Source organism: Gopherus evgoodei, chromosome 3, assembly GCF_007399415.2.
Source record: "Gopherus evgoodei ecotype Sinaloan lineage chromosome 3, rGopEvg1_v1.p, whole genome shotgun sequence".
NCBI lineage: Eukaryota > Metazoa > Chordata > Testudines > Testudinidae > Gopherus > Gopherus evgoodei.
This window is the reverse complement of record NC_044324.1, coordinates 181,107,041-181,129,503: the sequence shown is the minus strand read 5'-3', so window position 1 is coordinate 181,129,503 and position 22,463 is coordinate 181,107,041. Positions and strand designations below refer to the sequence as shown.

Below are 22,463 nucleotides of genomic sequence, written 5' to 3'. Positions count from 1 at the left end.
AGCTCCATAGACAAGCCTGGCAACTGACTGCAGGCACCAGAAAGCCTGTTCATGGCTGGAGCTTCCCCAGCATACGAGTTGCGCCTAGAAGATCTCATGTTTGGGAGCAGGAATTACCTGGCCAGAGCCCAATTGCCATGCCTGGGTGACCAACTGCAGGCCCCCAAAAGCATCTCTGAGTCTGCACATGTGACCTGAGCCTGGGCAGGGGTGGTTTTGTAGAAGACACCTGGAAACAGGGAGTTGGGTTACAGCAGCCACAGGGAATTCAGCCCAGAAGTTTTGCCATGCAACAGAAGGGGAGACTCCATTTTGTCTCACCTGGTCAGAGGGTTTGGGACTGACCCCAGCTCCACAAAGGAGAGACTGAGCCCCAAGACTTTGCTTTGCTTGTGAGGACTGACTGCCAGCTGTGCCTGGTAAGCTGCCTCTGCACGGGGGACTCTGTAGAGGAGCAGACTCACCCCTGCGGCACCTCCTGCTGGTCTCTCAGGGAATTAGCTCACTGCCAACCAGGAGTGCCCTCTGCAGGCCTCTCAGTGATCCTCCTGTCCTCGGGCCCCGTGTCCCTCCCAGGACCCCAGTGCCCTGTTGTCTGGGGTGCTGCCCAATGGCAGTAACCCCCCAGTCTTAGTGTCTACCCTCCCCAGGATATCCCCCCCCAGTATCCCCACCTCACCTCAGTATTTAGCTACTGCCAGTCATTGTCTGGCCCCAGGGCGTTGGGGCAGACTGCAGTATTGGCCTACTCATCACTGGCAAGGTTGGGTTTGGACCTGCTGGCTTTGTCTACCCCTGGGCTGCCCTCTGCATCCCCCAGTACCTGTTGGCCTTATGCTAGGCCACAGCCTGAGGCTTTCCAGGCTGGAGCTCCCCAGCTCCTCTGCCACTCCCCAGCCCTGCTACCAGGGCCGGCGCTTCCATTTAGGTGACCTAGGCGGTCGCCTAGGGCGCCAGGCTTTTGGACGGAGGCAGACTGCTCTGGTGGACCTCCCGCAGGCGTGCCTGTGGACGGTCCGCTGGTCCTGCGGCTCCTGTGGAGCATCAGCAGGCAAGTCTGCGGCAGGTCCACCGGAGCCGTGGAACCAGTGGACCGTTCGCAGGAACGTCTGCGGGAGGTCCACTGTAGCCGCAGGACCGGCGAGCTGGCCCTGCACCTAGGGCGCCAAAAACCCTGGCGCTGCTCCTGCCTGCTACACTCAGGTACCCTGTCTCTAGCTCCCTGCAGCCAGGTCCTTCTCCCTCTACAGGCAAAGGGAGACTGCAGAGCTCCTGTCACAGCCTTTTTATACAGGCCAGCTGAGCTTGATTGGAGTGTGGCCCAACTGCAGCAACTTCCCAATCAGCCCAGTTTATCAGCTTCCAGCCGCAACCTTCCCCCAGGGCTGTTTCCAGCCCTTCAGGGCAGGAGCAGGGTAACCACCCTGCTACGGGCCCCTTCCCTTGGAAGGGAGGAACTATCAGCGTACCAGGAAGGTGTGCCAGACCTTTTCACTGAGCTCCAACAACAAGCTACAGCCTGTGGGAGACTTTTAGATTCATAGACGCTAGGACTGGAAGGGACCTCGAGAGGTCATTGAGTCCAGTCCCCTGCCCTCATGGCAGGACCAAATACGGTCTAGACCATCCCTGATAGATATTTATCTAACCTACTCTTAAATATCTCCAGAGATGGAGATTCCACAACCTCCCTAGGCAATTTATTCCAGTGTTTAACTACCCTGACAGTTAGGAACTTTTTCCTAATGTCCAATCTAAATCTCCCTTGCTGCAGTTTAAGCCCATTGCTTCTTGTTCTATCATTAGAGGCTAAGATGAACAAGTTTTCTCCCTCCTCCTGATGACATCCTTTTAGATACCTGAAAACTGCTATCATGTCCCTTCTCAGTCTTCTCTTTTCCAAACTAAATAAACCTAATTCTTTCAGCCTTCCTTCATAGGTCATGTTCTCAAGACCTTTAATCATTCTTGTTGCTCTTCTCTGGACCCTCTCCAATTTCTCCACATCTTTCTTGAAATGCGGTGCCCAGAACTGGACACAATACTCCAGCTGAGGCCTAACTAGCACAGAGTAAAGCGGAAGAATGACTTCTCGTGTCTTGTTTACAACACACCTGTTAATGCATCCAGAATCACGTTTGCTTTTTTTGCAACAGCATCACACTGTTGACTCATATTTAGCTTGTGGTCCACTATGACCCCTAGATCTCTTTTTGCCATACTCCTTCCTAGACAGTCTCTTCCCATTCTGTATGTGTGAAACTGATTGTTCCTTCCTAAGTGGAGCACTTTGCATTTGTCTTTATTGAACTTCATCCGGTTTACCTCAGACCATTTCTCCAATTTGTCCAGATCATTTTGAATTTTGACCCTGTCCTCCAAAACAGTTGCAATCCCTCCCAATTTGGTATCGTCTGCAAACTTAATAAGCGTACTTTCTACGCCAACATCTAAGTCGTTGATGAAGTTATTGAACAGAGCCGGTCCCAAAACAGACCCCTGCGGAACCCCACTTGTTATACCTTTCTCGCAGCATTGGGAGCCATTAATAACTACTCTCTGAGTATGGTTATCCAGCCAGTTATGCACCCACCTTATAGTAGCCCCATCTAAATTGTATTTGCCCAGTTTATCGATAAGGATATCATGCGAGACAGTATCAAATGCCTTACTAAAGTCTAGGTATACCACATTCACCGCTTCTCCCTTATCCACAAGACTCGTTATCCTATCAAAGAAAGCGATCAGATTGGTTTGACACAATTTGTTCTTTACAAATCCATGCTGACTATTCCCTATCACCTTACCACCTTCCAGTGTTTGCAGATTATTTCTTTAATTACTTGCTCCATTATCTTCCCTGATACAGAAGTTAAACTAACTGGTCTGTAGTTTCCTGGGTTGTTTTTATTTCCCTTTTTATAGATGGGCACTATATTTGCCCTTTTCCAGTCTTCTGGAATCTCTCCCGTCTCCCATGACTTTCCAAAGATAATAGTTATCTATTGAGGCATTTTGATATTCTTACTTAGTTTGTGGACATTGCATGTTCACTGCTGGGGGATTGGCTGGTTACTCAATTATTTGAGATCCTGGATTCCCTGGCCAGTTCCCTTTCCATTCTGTTAACATGCTGCTATACATTCTGTGAGCAATAGGTCTTCTGGTCCTGGATTTCCTGTAATTATACATTGTAATCTCCCAGAGATCATAGCCATTGTCTGTTAATTTATGATTGGGCCATTAGGTGAAGGCACTGAGTGCAAAAGAACCCAGGCCCCGTTGATGCTAAGGTGGATCACTGACATTTCATGTATCACATGCTGGGTAATACTAGGAGAAGACTCCACGTTTCTAAAACTAACTGAGATCTTAATTAAGAGAACTATTTACAGAGATGCTGCAACTGCAGCTAACGTTCCAGCCGTGTGCACACAGACTGTCTTCCTGGTGTTACCGCCACCTTCCCTCCTGAAGCCTGTGTTCTTTCCTCCAAATTTCATGCAGATTGCTACAAGCAAGGTCCTCAAGAGGGAGGAATAAGGGTCTATATCACTTTTGGAAACCAGAGGTCCCCTAGGAGGGAGCTCCATAAGCTGTTGTATAAAATGCAATGTTATGTTTTTAACAGAGTCCTCCTTGTGCTCAGTGCAAATTTAAACACACTGTAGTATTTAGGTGCAATGATACAAACACAGTCTTCTTGAGAATTCCCAAGTGTCCTTGAGAAGGTGAGCATCTATCCTCATGGAGCCAGTGTGATCTAGTAGACTGCACTAGACTGAGTGTCAGGAGATGTGAATTTTATTACTAGCTTTGCTACTGACCTACTGTGTGACCTTGGATAAGTAATTTCACCTCTTTGTGCTTCTGTTTCCTCTCCTACCATTTGTTACTCCTGTGAATCTAGACTGTAAGCTCTTTGGGGCAGGGATCGCCTCTTTTTCATTGCGTACAATGTTCAGCACAATAGGGCCCCAGGTCTCAGAAAGGGTATATGGGCACAACTGTAATACAAACAATTTTTCTAGCCTTGCTTTTTCAATCAGGCAGCATAAATGCAAATGGTGGTTGCAGAATACTTTTTGAACTTCCACAGTGTGCTTCAGATCTGTGTTAGGTCTGACTTCTTTCTCAAAAAAGTTTAAATAGTGTGTTCCACACCCATATTTCAGAAATGGAGGAAGAGTGCACCCAAGAAGTCTTCTCATCTTTTTCCATTTTAATTTTTGTTCTCTGAGCAAATGGCAAAGACGCTTTACCCTGCAATCTTGCTTTTTTTTCCAGCAGCTAGAACATGATATTCTGTGGCTTTGCTTTCAGATACAGAATCAATAGCAATAAGTAGGAATGCATTTTTCCTGAAAGGACACTTATAACGATTGTTGTATAGGTTCTCAAGTTCAACCAACCGTCCTGAATTAGTGCCAATGTTAAGCTTTTCCTTTTTTTCCCCCTCCTGTTCCTTCATTTGCAACATCGGGTAGTGGACCAGTGAGTTTCAGTTGGTCTGGAGAAGCTGATATAGGACGAAGCACACTTCAGTCATTTCTTTAGATTGTTTGATTTGTGCTACATTGAAGGTGAAGATCTTGGCATAAAAGAAGGTTTCAAGCTCTCTTATTAATATCAAGTTTTTCCTTTCACTTATATTTACACCATCACTACCAAGGAATTTTGCCGCTTTTTGATGTTGAAGAGAAGAGGGATTGCTCCTGAAAGAAGTTAATATGAAAGAGCTGCTAGAATGCCTGGAGCAGGGACTTACATTATTACTGCAGCTAGGTTTCAGTGAGAACAACAGCATCGAAAAAAATCTATTTGCAGGATCATCAAACTCAGTATTTTCCTCTTCCACTTTAAGAGATGAAGTTTCATTCAATGGCACATTTCATTTTCAAAAAAATTGGAAGAAGCCAATTTTCTGCACTTTGAGAGGAACCTGAACCCTTTGTGACTTGGTTCGAAAACATGACAATGTCTACATTTTATTATTTTTATTTATAGAAGAATTATCAGTTTTCATTATTTCAGCTCATTCAGTTGTTTCCTACCACTTCCTTCAGCTTATTCAAGATGAATCACATCCTTTCATACACTGAATACTATAGTAATTACTAAACACTAGCCAAGTTGGAGCACTGATCAGCAACTTTCAGTTCCTAGAGTTAGAATTAAAAGCCACTGCCTCATGAATTTAACATTGTGAAGATTGAAAAAGTAAGATGGGGTAGCTGGATTTGTATTATCAGATTAGCACACTACCATCTGCATTTAGAATTGTCTGTATTCTAGCAAACCAAGCTCCTGAACAGTTCTCACTTCCATCCATTCCCTTCTCGTCAATATCCAATTACAGCTAACTTCACCCACCAAATCACCTCTTCCCAGTCATCAGTGACTCTGTTCATTCCCATTCCTTTCTGGAGAGTTCTAGAACATTCTTATTTGTCCTAATTGACCTAAGAAGCATAAACAAAAGTCTTTATGTTCTCATCACATCTCTGTTTGGCTTTTTAAGTTAAAGGTTTCATTCAGACATTGAAACTGAAGCCTAATGTTTTTACTAACATAATTTATATTTGAAGGTTTTTTGTTAATGTAAATACTTATTTTAAAAAAAAATCTCTCCTCCCTCCCCACACAAAACACAAAAACTTCACAGACCAAAAAACACCACTGGGTAGAAGCTTTTCTGAATTAAAATAAACCAAGCAAAGAAAGTTGGGTTTTTCACAGCTCTGATACTGATCAAAAGGATTACCATAAACACAAAATGAAATAAAACCTCTTCTATATAACAATTATTGCTGGAAACATATCAGTTTAGGAGATGACAGGCCAGCAATCTTTCACCCACATTATTTTGTGTTATAAAAATTATGAAAACAAAAAACGCTGGATCTAAGCAACAGATCTTGAGCTGGTATAAGTCAGCAGAGCTCCCTCCAGTCCACATTTTCAAATGGACCTCAACACAGCCTCTAGTTTTGCGCACATTCCTTTGCATGCACAAATACTTGTTCCTGTCAACCTGCTGAAGTCTGACTACTCAATTTGTACATACAAATCCTGTTTGCATGCACAAATTATCATGGTCCTAAAACCATGCATTCAAATTTAGAGATCATTTTAAATATCTGCCCCTTGGAGTGCTCCAAACCTCATGTAATCATAAACCAAAAGGGCAAAAGAATAGATTAGTTTCAGACATACTGGACATTCTAGAGGGCCTGCTATGAGGTCCACATAAAATATATTATTGAGTTTGCCACTTGATAACTCAATCAACTTGAATGGAATTGCACCAGACTAAATTTTCCCAAAAAATTTTAAGAGGAACATGAGTGAGGAGGAAGAAAAAAGGTTTTTTTTATTTATATCTTCAAACACCACTGACATATAGTATTTTTCAAGTAGCTATATTTAGTGCATGCTATTTTTTAAGCAGCTATGTTTAAAAGCAAATTTAGTTAAATTTCCATGGCAGTCATAAATTATGCAGTATTAAAAGTGAACAGTTCTTTGAACCAAAAAACAAAAGAGCCTATAATTAGAAGAGTACCTAGTATAAGACATACATTTTTCAAATTTCAGCCTTTTTAATGTCTGATTATTAGAGGTTTTTTTAAATGAATAGGTGATCTCGGTACCATTTTCATCTCTGCCTTCCTCTACTCATCTTCAGATAAAAGATACCTGTTCGCTTTTGTATATGTCAATCTCCAGTCCTTAGTGCTAGACACACACATCTTTCAGCAAGCCACAAGGACTCTGACAGCTCAAAAAAAAGGTGCTTGAAATTAAACATTTGATAGTGGGCTAGTAAGATATTCATAGCTAAGTGTGCTCGAGCCAAGCCATACACTGCTCTTTAAATGGGCAGAGATAAATAGACAGCTACTCTTTGCATAAGTTAATATTGCCTCGATAAGCAGCGCTACAGGGCCTGATTTCAAATGATCGGGCACCTAGGGCTATATCCACTGCATACGAAACTAAACAGAACTGCTCATGCAAATGAGGTCTTTGCACGTGTGAAGGGACTATTAGCTGTTTAACTAGAGATTTGCACATGAAATAACTGATTTGTCTGCACACTCACACTAAACTAGAGACTTTTCATGGGAAATTCTGAAAAATAATTTCCCACTAAGTTTTCATTTTTTCCAGCAAAAAGATCCAAAGTCATTTTCAATAAAAACATTCACTTTTGGGTTTCCTGTTTTTTGTAGAAAATTAGGAAAATTTCTACTCAAATGAAAATATTCTGCAAAAATGGTCAAAAAGCCATTTTTCATTTAGAATATGTTGTGATCAGCTCTACAGTAAATGCCAATGCAAGTTTGTATGTGGCCCAAAGAATGTGTCCTCTTCAAAACTCGGACCACTAATGTTTATTCCTTGAAGGTTCCTCTGAAATCATAACCAGTTTTTCTATCTCTTACATCTTCCAAATATATTCTCATTCCCCTCCACAACCCTGTGAGCCACCTACCAGGCATGCAACTTTTTCATGCAAGCTATGAAAGCTCAATAAGCTCTACTAATAAATATGGGGATAAAAGTCTCTAAGTGTCTGACAACACGTATTTTTGTAAGGCCTTGGGCTTCTAATTCATCAAATCATTGCAAGTATACTGTGTGTAGGTACGGTGCGGAGCTAGCCTGTAGGAAGAAGCAGTAGCAGGGAGTAAAAAGAATTGGAGGTATATTAAGGTTTATGACAGTACCTGCAACTTTATGACCATGGTATCACATCTTCTGACTTGCATGTGTAGCAATAGGTTTTTCACCCACACCAATGCAAAACTGGTAGAACTTCATTGACTTCAGTAGACTTGGGACTAATATTGGAAGACTTACAAATAGCAACATGTAGCTTCTGTTATGTGAAGAGACAGTAAGGTCTAGAGAATGAGCGTAGGGTTGAGAGTCAACAGCTCTCAAGTTTTAATCCCAGCTGTGCCACTGACTCATTCTGTGGCCTTGGACAAGTCACTTCATCCAAGTCGGAGGAGGATTTTTGGGGAAGTTGTGGGAGTTTAGCCCCTCTGAAAATCATGCCTTTACTTCCATGCCTGGTTTTAGGCACCTACAGTTCAAAAATCTGGCACTTAGCTATCTGTCTTGGTTTGCCCATTTGTAAAATGGACATAACACCCACCTAACTTGGATGCTGTGTGGATAATTAGTTTAATCTATGTACATTGCTTTGGATGTGAAACTACTAAGCATCATCACCACCATTGTAGGCATAGTATAATCCAGGGATCCAACAGGTGCAACTTCTTCAAATGTTTGATTAGAGTTTTCTTTCTCCTACTTACTCCTCTTGCAAAATCAAATGTGTCCTTATCTTCAGAGAGAAAACAAATCTCTGCTCCCAAGTCCATAGCTTACTAGCACATTAGGGTCTTCAGCAGAATGTTGGTTTCAGCAGAAGTGCGGGGGAGAACTACAGGCTATCACTCCTGAAAGAAACTTACTTCGTTGTCTGGTTAAATGCACTTCATTCCCAGTGAATAAGCCAGAGCTAGCTTTACTACCTAATACTGATTTATCTCTGCAGTCCTTGTCAGAGTGAAGTGACGACCATGAGGTGCCTGGCAGAAAGCTATTTTCCATGGGAAAGATCCTTCTGACTACAAAACCCACTTTCTAGTTTGATTAGAGCAACAAAAAAACCCAAACACATAGCAATAAAAAGAAAACCATTCCATGCAGCTTGGCAGAGAGTCTATTTTTAAAGGTTGTTCTTCATTAGGAATGGTGACAGGTGTTTCCACTTTGAGAAACACTATATTTATAAAATAAAATGTAAATAAACTCAACTTCCTGTTAAGTTTTACACTACTGATATTATTGAACACTAAAAAGAAATGCAATCAACAAGAGAACTTGCATTATGTACCTCTCGCCTCTGAGGATTCATCTCCCTTTACAAACTATTCTCCTGCAAGCTCATATATAGCTCTGCATGGACACAGGAATCTACCCACAAATACGCAGGATCAGGGTCTTGCTGAAGGGCCACAGCTTCTGGGGTGAAACTCAGCAATGGATTAACAGCATGCAGCAACTCTACCCAGGGCGGGTGCAAGGATGTTTTGCACCCTAAGCGAAACTTCCACCTTGCACCCCCCTCCGAGCCCTGTGCAGCTCTCTGCCCCCTCTCCACCCTAAGGTGCCCCCCCCCCGCAGCAGCTCTTCCCCCTGCCCTGCCCTGAGGCACCCCGCCCTGCAGCAGTTCCCCCCAGCTCAGGGAGCCATACGGCAGCTCCCTGCCCCAACTCACCTCTGCTCCACCTCCTCCCCAAGCACGGGCTTGCGGCACCAATCAGCTGTTTGGTGCAGCAAACCTGAGAGGGAGAGAAGCAGAGCGGGGCAGAGTGCTCAGGGGAGGAGGCAGAGCAGAGGTGAGCTGGGGCAGGGAGCAGTTCCCCTGCATGCCGCGCCTGCCTTACTTGCTGCAGGTGGCCCTCCCCATGCCACCCTGTCCCAGGTCCCTCCGCCTAAATGCTGACGACTGGAGCAGCCAAAGATCCGGCAGCCGTGGTTGCTGCCAAAGGACCCAAAATGCCACCCCCCAAATGCCAGCACCCTAGGCGACCACCTAGGTCACCTAATAGGTTGCACCAGCCCTGACTGTACCTAACAGTTTAGGACAGTTTAGGCCTGATCCAGCTCCCACTGAGGTCATTGGGAATCTTTTCATTGAGTTTCATGGAAACCGGATCAGGCCCTTATCTAGGTAGGTGGAATGAAATTATCCAAGTCTGGGCTAGATTCCAGCAACAGAGTTAATGCCTCTGCTCTTGCACAGAGTGCCAACGGATCTGAGAGAAGCTGAACAGCCCCCATTCCCACCAAGAACAAAGGATTTGTGTTGGCTCAGTGCCTCAGAGAAGGGACTCAGCACCCTTCACTAGCTATAATAACTATCAGTGGTCAGGACCTCAGTTTTACACTTCATCCAAAAGCTGGCACTTGTAACAGCTCTGTGCCCACATAATACCATGCTGAGGCATTGGTCAGAACAGAATTAAAAGGAAAAGCTCCACCCACTGGATCTCCAGCTCCAATTTCCAACAATACTTGGGTTTTTCCTTAGTGGCCACCCATCCACACACTGAGCAGAGTCAATCCTGTTTAGCTCACTCTAAAGCTCAGAGTCATACCACATGGGGCTGTGGCTCACAGTGCATAGCTATTACTTCTTTTAAACTCCAATTCTTAGTGTGGGTATTAGAGGCCTTCAGTTATTTCACCGTCAACATGCACCAAGAGAGGCAGCACAATGCACAACTGTATAACAAGACAGACAAACCTTTACACGAATCATCCTCAATGGGCTGTTTGAAAGCTGTTATGTCGCTGAAAGTGCAAAGAAATAAAACCACTTTATCCTGTTCATTTCGAATCGGAGCAATTTTCACAAAGAACCAGACAGGTGTCCCTGCAAAAAAAAAAATAAAAAATAAAAATTAAAAAAAAAAAAAGTTGGTCAATAGTAGACAGAACATTTAATGTGATATTTTTTAAGTTCAGACTTTAAAAGAAGTCAGTTGTGACTATTACTTTTTCACAAACACCCCAAATGAAAAATGACACAGCAGCTGCCAGGGAGGCTGTAGTCTCAACTCTACCTCTGATTTGTTGTGTTCATCTTGGATAAGCCACTTACCTCACTCTGTGCCCGGGGTTTCCTATATGCAAAATGGTTAAAATAATTTTTACCCACATTTATAAAGTGCTTTGAGATCTACAGATGAAAACATCCCTAGTGCAAAGGCCCAATCCTTGAGACCAGTTGAGCTGTTCTTGGAGCAGAGGGCCTGAGTAAGGGGGAAAGGGTAGTTATATGCCACCTTGACATCACAGACCTCATCCTGGGGGTGACGGGAGGTCAGTTTGGCTCTAAGTTATGTCTACCTGCAAGAGTCCCACGGGGCCATTCTGGCAGCCAGGGAGGACCAAAGCACAGCCTTGGTCAAGCCATGCCCCCAATGCCAGGAGCTGTGAGGAGGATGGCACAGGACTGGCTATGCTACATCTGTGTTACTGGAAGGTTCCTCTGGGCAAAGAAAACGTTCCGTTGACCACTCAGGCCATCTCAATGTCTGCTCATTCTGATGATGCTCTCGCTTACCTCACTATAAAGCAGGAATAACTCCAGTGAAGTCAATGGAGTTACATCAGTGTGCATGTGATCAGGATCAGGCTGACAGATTGTGATTAAGACTGACACTTCAATAGAGCTGTGCTTTTGTAATTACCTAAATGGATTAAGTGCTAATGACAGCTCTGAAGATTGGAGTCCTCTGCTTATCACAGTAAAAATATCACACAGACAGCAGCCATATCAGCTTCTCTGCCAGAGTTCCTCAACTATGACAGACAGACCATCTCCAGCAGGGAGAAGGATAATTCAATCTCCAGGTCCATTTAATCCCTGATGTTTCTGCTGAAGCTGCCAAAATGGTGTAAATTATACTGATGGGGTCCCTGTCCACCAGCACCAGTACTGATCTCAACAGACTCGTTTCACACAAACCACAGCTGTCAGATATTGGAGACTTTTGGGTATTTGCATGCTGAAGGGCTCAAACAGAGCCAATATGTGCCCATACACCATACGAGCTCCTCCATGGAGCTAGTCTTTCCCCCTAGAATCTCAGGTTTCTTCTAAAAATAAAAAGTCAGTCTCTAACTGTTATGGTTGTGACAGAAACCTCAAGAGGGAAAACCAAGTGTAACCCATGCAGAGATGTCCAAATGAGGCTGTAGAGAGTCTGGAACATTAGCTGTAAGAGGTGTGAGCTGTCCCATTCATCTCAGTGAGGTGTTACCCAAAATACCTAAAGACAGTGATTTAGAAGTCAACACTTACTTCATTCTGCATGTAAGAAAGCAAAGGGAGGATTCACAGATCTACATAATTCACTGAGAGAGAAATCCCATGTTGGTGCCACTTGCTGGTGTCACAGAGAGTGACACTTGGGAGATACCACTAGCTATTTCATCAGCCCAAGGGGACCTAGAACAGCCCATGGGTATATTTAAGCCCACAGATGGTAGCCAAGTTTTAGAAGCCACATGGAGCTCAAAGAGCTGCACAATTATATCTTGACCATCTACACAACCTACAGCAAGTAGCATCTCATTTTTATTCCTCACATGGGTAGAGTTCATTTTGTGGGTGGAGCCTTGAAGAGAACCACCTCTTCCCCACCATATGACTCCTACCTAGGTTCATTTGGTTCCAGCAACTTGAAGATGGGATAGGCATATCACATTACCTATCAGCTGAACTATCCAGGGTTTTTGTTTTTTTCCAGAGTACAAAATATATTTACATGATAGTCCATAATTCACTCAGATGTTAGTAATTACTGTGGCTATTCATGGCTGCCAGAGGAGCACAAGGCCCTCGGGAAGTTCACAAATTGTTCATTGAAATAAGCAACTGGCAATTTTCCCACTGTGCTAATGTGTATGACGCATGTTGCTCTTGATGCAACATCGAGCCTTCCCCCAGCATCTGCATGTAGCAGTCTTCCTGGGCCACTGAAGGTAAGGAAAGCTCAGAGGCCTATAGACAGTTTCCAAAAATGAAACTCGAATCTTTAACACATCCCGCTGTGCCTGGATATTGCAGGCTGCTTCAGACACCGAATGAACTTCCAGACCATATTTGCTGCAAACCCTGTGAACTGAATGACGGAGTCTCTGATTCAAAAAGCAGGGTAAGCCAACAGATGGACTTCGAGTCATGGAAGGCCATTTGGGGAGCAGAGCTGGAGCACAGAAATTTTAAGGGCTCTATATTAAGAAAGGCGCTAACGTGCCTGAGCAAGCCTTAAACAAATAAATAAAACCTAAAGCAGTTACAAAATAGTGACAACAGACTAACTGCACTAATCAAAATCATTAGCAAGTTATTAATTAACCTCAAGAGTCTCATCTACAGAAAAGCCAGTATCTTTTTGTAACATTTTTTTCCATTTGCACTCACCTTTCTATATTTGGATCCTTTCTTAGCCACCGCCCTAACTCCCACCCAGTTTACCATGCATGTGTATTCCTTCATCCTTTCCCATCTAGCCTTCCTCCTACCTTCATGCATGCATTGTCCCCAGTCCGACCAAATGCACATCCAGTTCTACACCACTCACTTTCACTTGTTCCATCACACCCCATGTGCATACTCACTCACTTGTGTTCCAGCTTCTCCTATTCCTCTGCACACTTAGGGCATGTCTACAGTGCAGCTGGGAGTGAGCCAATCTCCTCCAATAGCCAGCGGTCACTAGCTTTTCGCACTAGTGTTTTTTTTTCAGCCAGAAGCACCCCAAATTGCCTTGTTGCCCTGCAAGCTATTTCCATGGTGCTAGGCTTAATTTTAAACCTTCATAGTATTTAGGCAGTGTCGTACACCAAGTTTCACCTCCACCTGTCATTTCCAAAACATCTTGGCATTTAGATATTATATAAAAGCTAGAGAAAAAAAGTGGATTCTCCTGAGAAAAGACAGGCAATTTACCCTCCTGCTCTGGTTTAAACATTGGCTTCTTTTCTGGTACATGCTGCTTTTTTCTGGTGCTTTGGTTCTACAGAGGGACAAAATTATTGAAAAAGTGATTTTTACAGCATAAGCTGAATGAGGCAAGGGAATTTTCCTACTTGGGGAGGCTGTACCAGCCCATGGGTTTCTATCAAGAAGGTTCTCACTATTGCTCCCTCCATTTCATGTATCAGAGGAGTAGCCGTGTTAGTCTGGATCTGTAAAAGCAGTAAAGAATCCTGTGGCACCTTATAGACTAACAGACGTTTTGGAGCATGAGTTTTCGTGGGTGAATACCCACTTCGTCAGATGCATGTAGTGGAAATTTCCTGGGGCAGGTATATATATGCTAGCAAGCTAGAGATAATGAGGTTAGTTTAATCAGGGAGGATAAGGCTCTGTTCTAGTAGTTGAGGTGTGAAAACCAAGGGAGGAGAAACTGGTTTTGTAGTTGGCAAGCCATTCACAGTCTTTGTTTAATCCTGAGCTGATGGTGTCAAATTTGCAGATGAACTGAAGCTCAGCAGTTTCTCTTTGAAATCTGGTCCTGAAGTTTTTTTGCTGCAGGATGGCCCCTTAAGTTCTGCTGTACTGTGGCCAGGGAGGTTGAAGTGTTCTCCTGCAGGTTCTTGTATATTGCCATTCCTAATATCTGATTTGTGTCCATTTATCCTTTTCCATAGCGACTGTCCAGTTTGGCCGATGTACATAGCTGAGGGGCATTGCTGGCATATGATGGCGTATATTACATTGGTGGACGTGCAGGTGAATGAACCGGTGATGGTGTGGCTGATCTGGTTAGGTCCTGTGGCGGTGTCGCTGATATAGATATGTGGGCAGAGTTGGCATCGAGGTTTGTTGCATGGATTGGTTCCTGAGCTAGAGTTACTATGGTGTGGTGTGCAGTTACTGGAGAGAATATGTTTCAGGTTGGCAGGTTGTCTGTAGGCGAGGACTGGCCTGCCACCCAAGGCCTGTGAAAGTGTGGGATCATTGTCCAGGATGGGTTGTAGATCCCTGATGATGCGTTGAAGGGGTTTTAGCTGGCTGTGATGGCCAGTGGAGTCCTGTTGGTTTCTTTCTTGGGTTTGTCTTGCAGTAGGAGGCTTCTGGATACACGTCTGGCTCTGTTGATCTGTTTCCTTATTTCCTCGTGCGGGTATTGGAATTTTGAGAATGCTTGGTGGAGATTTTGTAGGTGTTGGTCTTTGTCTGAGGGGTTAGAGCAGATGCGGTTGAACCTCAGTGCTTGGCTGTAGACAATGGATCGTGTGATGTGCCCGAGATGAAAGCTGGAGGCATGAAGGTAGGCATAGCGGTCGGTAGGTTTTCGGTATAGGGTGGTGTTAATGTGACCATCACTTATTTGCACTGTGGCGTCTAGGAGGTGGACCTCCCATGTAGATTGGTCCAGGCTGAGGTTGATGGTGGGGTGGAAGCTGTTGAAATCATAGTGGAATTTTTCCAGAGTCTCCTTCCCATGGGTCCAGATGATGAAGATGTCATCAATGTAGCGTAGGTAGAGAAGGGGAGTGAGTGGACGAGAGCTGAGGAAGCGTTGTTCCAGGTTATCCATAAAAATATTGGCATATTGTGGGGCCATGCGGGTGCCCATAGCGGTGCCACTGATCTGGAGATATATATTGTCATCAAATTTGAAATAGTTGTGTGTGAGAATAAAGGCGGAGAGCTCAGCAGCCAGTTGTGCTGTGGCATCATCAGGGATACTGTTCCTGACAGCTTGTATTCCATCTGTGTGTGGGATGTTTGTGCAGACAGCCTCTACATCCATGGAGGCTAGGATAGTGTTTTCTGGAAGGTCACCAATGCATTGTAGTTTCCTCAAGAAATCAGTGGTGTCACGGAGGTAGCTGGGAGAGCTGGTGGCATAGGGTCTCCATTTCATGTGTGTTTTCTTTCAATAATAACTGCTGTGGCTGGTCTCAGAAGAAGAATCTTTCAGACAGTGTGAGCTCTTTCTAAGGGCTTTATGGATCAGTACCATAATCTTGAACTGGATTTGGCAGTGAACAGGAAGCAAACGCAACCTGTAGCATTCCCACGTAACCTGCTTTGATCAGCTATTTCCTCCTCATGACCTACCTCACCACATTATGCGTCAGTTTCTTACTGAACATTTTACTGAGAGCCAGGTAGAGTTTCTAGCTCTCTGCATCTAGGCCAGTAATAGCAGGAAACAACCAAACAAGAAGGAGGTGTTTTTAGTAACTGCCATTATTTAGGTATCCTTTGAAGCAGTCATGGGACTTCCCATGGCACAACGTACTCACAGTTGCAGAGCTGGTCTGGGTAAACCCTACTCCATTTCTGGAACTATATGTAAATAGCAACAGCAAAGATTATTGAATGGAAAAATCCTATTAACTGATTCAGTCCATCCCTGGAGGTAATGCTCAGATATTCCCAATACTATATTCCTAGTGCTTTGTCCAGTCTCATTTTAAATGTCTCTGGGGTTAGGAGACACGTACAGAGTAGAGGAATTTCTATAATAAAGTAGGGTGTGTTCATTTGCATGTGGTTACCCACAATGCTGCTCAGAGATTATTGATAGCAGGTCTGAGATCTAAGCTGTAGGAATACATGAAAAGGTTTGGGTGAGCTTGTGGCTGTACTGAGTTCTTTTCTGCAGACTGACTTAATTATCAAAATAATTTTACTTTTTAAAAACATTAAACAGTTTATTTTAATCTTAAACATGAAAGCTCTGAGAGTAAACCAGTAATAAATCAAGCCGGAAACTAGGACTTCAGCCTCTAAACAGGGAGGCACCACACTAACAGCGTCAAAGCTGACGTATCTGCTCAGCCAGACAGTCACTATTGGCTCAGAAATGTCTCTTTTAATGCAGCATTATTTTCAAATCCAGTCCACAATTTACACCTCTCCTCATGCACCCCTCTGGGCTGATGTATGGCTGTGTACGGAGGCAAAGACTGTTTAGCAGCGTCTCCAACAATACACCCACTTTCATTTATGTTTTGTTTTTAGTCTTGGCAAACTCTCTTCCTGGTGAAGATCAATGATGATGCCAGTGCACAAACAATGAAGTAAACCCTCCTGAGCCAGATTGACTTCTGTTATATTAGAATCAACAGTGAAGGAATCCAGTGCCTGCTTAACGGAATAGAACCAATTTTGTGAGGGAAAGGAATGTGATTTTCAAATTTGTAAGGAAACATTCTGAGCAGGGGGGGAGTGAAAAACTATTACACAATAACTGCAATGGCCCTTGGGATCATGCTGCCTGATGTTTAATATTGCTACCTGTCTAATCCAGCACTAAGGGAGCTGGTGTCTAGTGATCGGAGTATAGGACACAGAGACAGGATGGTATTGTGGATAAGACACTGATCTAGGTCTCAAGAGAGCTAGGTCAGTTCCTAGCACTGGCCTGGACAAGTCACTTCATCTTTTTGCATCCCCATTCTCCAAATGTAAAAATGGGAACAACGCTTCCTTTCCCCTACCTTTTTTTCCTGTCTTGTCTATTTGTATTGCAATATCTGTAGGGCGAGACTACCTTACTCTGGCTAGGTACTGTGGTTAGCACAGTGAGGCCTGCTCTTGACTGGATCCTCTGGATGCTAACGTTCTGCAGAAGTGAGGCAGGAGCCCCTAAGTTCTATTGTTGCTTCTCACACTGTCTACAGTGCTGTAGCCACATCACTTACTTTCTCTGCCTGGTGGCGCTCATTTGACAGTACAAAACACTAAAGGCAAACTAGGTCGGTGTGAAGAACCTGGTAGCGTAGACACATACATTAACAGGTCGACTTAAGGCGGCATCTATCGACCTAACTCTGTAGTGTAGACCAGGCCTAAGCATCTACCTCCCTGGGCACCATGAGGATTAATTTATGTTTCAATGTGAAGTCTGACATCCTTCAATGAATAGTGCTAAGTAGGTGTAAAATACTGTGTTAGCTGTAAAAAGCCTAATTTAAAAAAAAAATCACACTAGGTGATATTTATCTTTTGACAGAGTAAAACAAGATTAGTTTATAAACACAATGGAAATCATGTTTGATGGCAAAGATGGTGTTACAGAATTGGTAACTTTGGTGAAAAACAGCGCTCACAAAAAGTTCCAGTCACACACACAGACAAGGAGGTATGGAAAAGCTACCAAACACTCTGGTGCTGGAAAGGTTAGAACCACATGCAATATCTTTATCAATTACTGCATGCAGTGAAGCAGATTGTTGAATTTCAGTTACATAAGAGGTACAGAGGACTTTTACATTCTCTCAATATTACACTAATGCCCTATCATTTTTACATTGTTTTTCAACCTAGCAGAGGCCGTGTATTTTGCCCAACATTAATTAAACACACAAACAATTTAACTGTGTGTGATCAGTTAGGGGGCTAGTGGCATTTTCAATACAAGTTTTTACTATGAATAGAGAGAAGTATCTGACATTTAACTATGTAAAGTAAGGTAAATGTTCAAGCCTTACCATAGATTTTACCCCTTAATAGGCAGTGTGCACTGAATGAGAGCCAACCAGTGTAGTGCCTAGAAGCACTCAGCACAGTGTGGTTATATTGATAGACTTTATGGTGCCATTTCCAGTGCTTTAAAAGCACTGCCTTCACATTTTCTGCACTAGGTGCCACTTTACACTAGTAAATAATGGGTCAATAGGTCAGATCTTTACATGGTAAGATAAAGAAAAACAATTTCAGGTCGCTGAAGGTGAAGTCTCTGGACACAGAGGTTACTCTAGCATGCTAGAATCCCGAGGGGTAACTAAAGAACAAAGATTGGTTTGGAACATGCTCCACTACTGCCAGGGCTGGTGCCAGTAGACTGGGGGCCCTATGTAGGAATATTTGGGGGGGCTGCCCCACACACAACACATACTAATAATTAATAGCCCCCCTCTCCTCTTGAGCAGATCAGGGCCCTAAGCAATTGTTTAGTCTGCTTATGCCTATTGCCAGCTCTGAGTGCTACAGCAATTTGATGTGATTTATGTTACACGAAGCTCTGATGTGCTGTAAGGGATTGGAAGGCAGATACATCTCAAGATTTCCCTTGCTTTTGTTTCAGATAAAAGAAATGAAGGAAGTTATCGGAAAGTGGCTCTGCAGTGAATACATCAGAGAAATTGTTTGATGGCAGCTACTTCTTGCAAACACATTGTCCAGGTAAAGTTGCCATGGTCAATGGGAACTTGGTTTATCAGTTTTATGAGTCCTAGCCTGTGACAGAAGACTGGGAACCAACAGCTGAGCCAGCATTCTGGTCACTTAAACACCAATTAATTTTCCCCAGGGTGGACCTGGCAGGGCCAAATTAATGGATTAGAAGGGTTGGAGGAGGACTACCAAGAGAAATGGTCTGTTAATACAGGAAGTATAAGGCAGGATAGAAAGGAAGGGGAGGTGAGGAAAGAGAGGCAGGAAGGAGAGATTTCTGAGTAGAGACATCTCTTCCAAGGAGAGACTGAAACTAAATAACATGGTGTATGAATTGGCAAGGTAGGGGAACAGCAAGTGTAAACAAAACACCCCAGCACAGTTTAACAACTGAAGGGCTCAGAGTCTGTGTAGACAGATCAGACAGGAACAGTTTGGCCTTCCTGAGACAAACTGAAGTTAGGCGTATGTATTTTATGGGGATGAAAGGCAGTGGGTTTATGATTTAACAAGACATTGGGTTAGAATCACAGCTAGATAATCCTCAGCTATGCCAATTTACAGCAGCTGAGAATGTGACCCACTGTGACCCTTCCTTCACTTTCTCCACCCTCTGCTCCCACACAATGGTTTGGACCAGTTCATAAGTCACTACGTGGTCTATACTGCAAACACTACAGGCCTACTGCACCTTGCTACCTGTGGTTCTGCTTAAGTCAACAGGGCAAAATTCACCTGGTGCAGAGGGCAAACACAAGCCCCATCCCCATTTCAATGATTTTAACCCTGTAGAAACTGGAGAGTTGGGGGAGGGATTTCACCCTATAGAAAGCACTATATTTATTTATATGCATGTGCACAGTCTGGCCCCAAGTCGCTCTTTTGGGCTTATATACTGTTCTGTGTACTATCTATCTGAGTGCCTTCTTGTGCATTGAGAGATGTATGATGGGAAAAATAATTTCATTAAATTTAATAAGCAGATAGCATTATTGGTGAAATTCACTCTACCCACATACAGCCAGGCATCAGGTTGTACACAAAGGAAAAGCACATCTTCCAGGAAGGTGAAATCCATCCTCCAACACAATAGTCGCTACTTCAGCATATGTTCTGGAATATCAGTCACAGCTCCTCTGAACCACTTGGGAGAGTACCCGCACTTCCTAATCATAGACCTTGTGGCCCAACCCTTGGCCTACCCCTTCCCTGGCCTACCCAGGGCCGGCACAGAAACACCTTTAGGAGGAGACTCCTCTCTATAGCTGCAGCCCATCACATCTCACACAATGCTTCAGCGTGGTCTGTAAGTGGCACAAAGGTCCTTGCTCAGACCTGCACACCAGGAGAACATCTGTATCTGCTTATGGGTGTGAGTGATTATAGTAAAATCCCTTCCTAGGCCAAAAAAAAAATTAATAATAACAGAATCCTCCATATGCAGCTGAAGAAAAGCTATGCAATCTGAAGGTTTCTGTTAGCAGAAGGGAATCTTCCTCATTAAACTCCAGTAAAACTACTAAATAGTATATTTTGCTTGGTGTGTTTAATCCTGGAACTCTTATGTCTTTGCTCCTAAGCGTCTAAGCCAGTCTTTACCACTACAGCAATCTTCCTTTGAGGCGGCACCACCACATACTGGATAGTATCCATTTACTATACAAAAATGCCTTTCTAGCTGTTCAAATTTGGACACAAACTTAGGCATGTAAAGTTACAGTCTTACAAACCTAATGCATAGTTGTTTTAGCTGCAAGGGAAGCAATGGAATAAAAGATGAAACTGCCCCTGCATTGTTCATAACCCAAATCCTAGAGCTGTTGTGTTAAGGTGAGGGAACCGGGAAATGAAACTGACTACAAGTCACAAATGAAATGTACTCACCTATTTTCATTTTCACACAGAGAAAGGTAAAAAGCAAAACACGCACTTCAAAGAGTGAAGAGTAAATTAGGCTTTTAAAGCCATTTGAGTGTTAATCTAATGGTATTCAGAAGAGAATATATTGGGCCAGATTCTCAGCTGCTGTAAATCTGCACAGCACCCTTGACATAAATGCAGCCACATCATTGCTTTAATTTTCCTTAAACTTTTAGAACATTGACACCACTGCAAATCCAGCTCTAATAAAATAATGGCATTAAACTGTTCAAGCATTTTCCTGAAGTTACTGTAAACCTGTGTGTTGGCTGTGGGAGACTTAGGTTTACAAATTACCTTCAGTGGGACAACTTCTCCCTTCAGATCCACCATGCCCCTCCACTGGGTTTCACCAGCTTAACTGTGAGGAAAATTTGGTCTCTCTGTGCCCAAAAGGTTAACTGCTTGCACTTCATCAGTAGACTTTCTGCAGTTACAGTTCTATAAAGCACTATCTTAAATAACTTGTATATATTTCCACATATATATGCTGCACAGTTAAGACCCCAGCATACAGTGCTATGAAATCTTCTCCAAACCTTAAAGTTCAGTGAAGAGTAGTGCTCCTGCATATGTATTTAGAGAAAAAGTACCAACACACGCTAACATGAAGGCAGAATACAGACTCACTGTCTTTAGTATACATCACAGAATGCTAGAGGCTACGTCAGTATTGTGAACCAGCATAGGCTCACAGCCATTCTGTACTAGCACTGTGATGGTAAGAACTTACCTACAATGACCACTTTTTTTTTTTTTTTAGTGCTGCCAAGTAAATATTGACATCAGGTCACTGCTTTTGAGACTGTGGTGTCAGCAGCCTATGCCAACCCAGATTACATTGTTAAAGGACTTCCATCTATTTACTATACACCTGCTCCTGTTTCCATTTAAAAAAATCAATGGTTTAGGATCAGGACATAAATCTCCCAAAACTGGAATGTGAGCAGAGATGGGATTGCCATTCGCAAAGCCATCATGTATGAAATGCACGGCAACATGCTGATTAGTCCCCAATACCTGCTTATGATACATCTGAAAATTTTCCTTTGTATTCCTTGTTTCCAGCTGGTAGGTTACATTTAAAAGGAGCTAAGAGTACATTAATTAACTGTGGAGCTAGTCTACGCTTTTCAAACAAAAATGTTTAATGGCCTTTTTCTAAAACAAATTTTCATTTTTTTCCAAAATATTCTGTTTATTTAGTAACAAAAATAGATTTAATTATTCTGTCCTCCCTATTTCAGTTACTATGAGGGGAAAAAGGCAACAAAAAGAGCAAAAACAAGTTTAAAAAAGGTAGAAAATGGGAGGATATATAATTTATTTTTTTTAAAAAAGCGTTCAAAGCCAAAACTTTGTTGTGAAAAGTTTCAGGGGAAAAACTGTCCTTTTCAAAACCTGCTGAATCAAAGTTAATTTGGAAGTTTCCACATTTTTCGTGCAATAGTCACCATTGTTTGATCAGCTCTGCTTCAATATTTATCCAATATTAATTTTCCAAATAAGCAACTGCTGTATTTACACAAGACTATTATGTGATCACAAATGGAGGCTGCGGGTGCAGGGGAGAAAGGGTTGTCTGCAGAGCTGGGCCTCCATCAGCAGCCACCCCTCTCCAGCCCACCAGCTCTGAAGGAAGCAGCACAGAAGTAAAGTGGCATGGTATGGTATTGACATCCTACTTCTGCACTGCTGCTGGTGGGTTGCTACCTTCAGAGCTGGGTGGCCGGAGAGTGGCGGCTGCTGACTGAGGCCCAGCTTTGCAGACGGCAGTGCAGAAGTAAGGATGGCTATACCATACCAT

The 22,463-nt window shown here is 43.3% G+C and overlaps 1 protein-coding gene across 2 annotated transcripts in view; it reads right to left on the bottom strand.

The window, feature by feature from the left end:
• The window catches only part of KCNH1 (potassium voltage-gated channel subfamily H member 1), a 347,794-nt gene that overhangs the window by 304,894 nt on the left and 20,437 nt on the right, over window positions 1-22,463 (bottom strand). For both annotated transcript variants that reach the window (XM_030557589.1, XM_030557590.1), the window contains exon 4: window positions 10,331-10,459. In XM_030557589.1, the coding sequence (XP_030413449.1) occupies window positions 10,331-10,459 (129 nt within the window). The remainder of the gene's footprint in view (window positions 1-10,330; window positions 10,460-22,463) is intronic.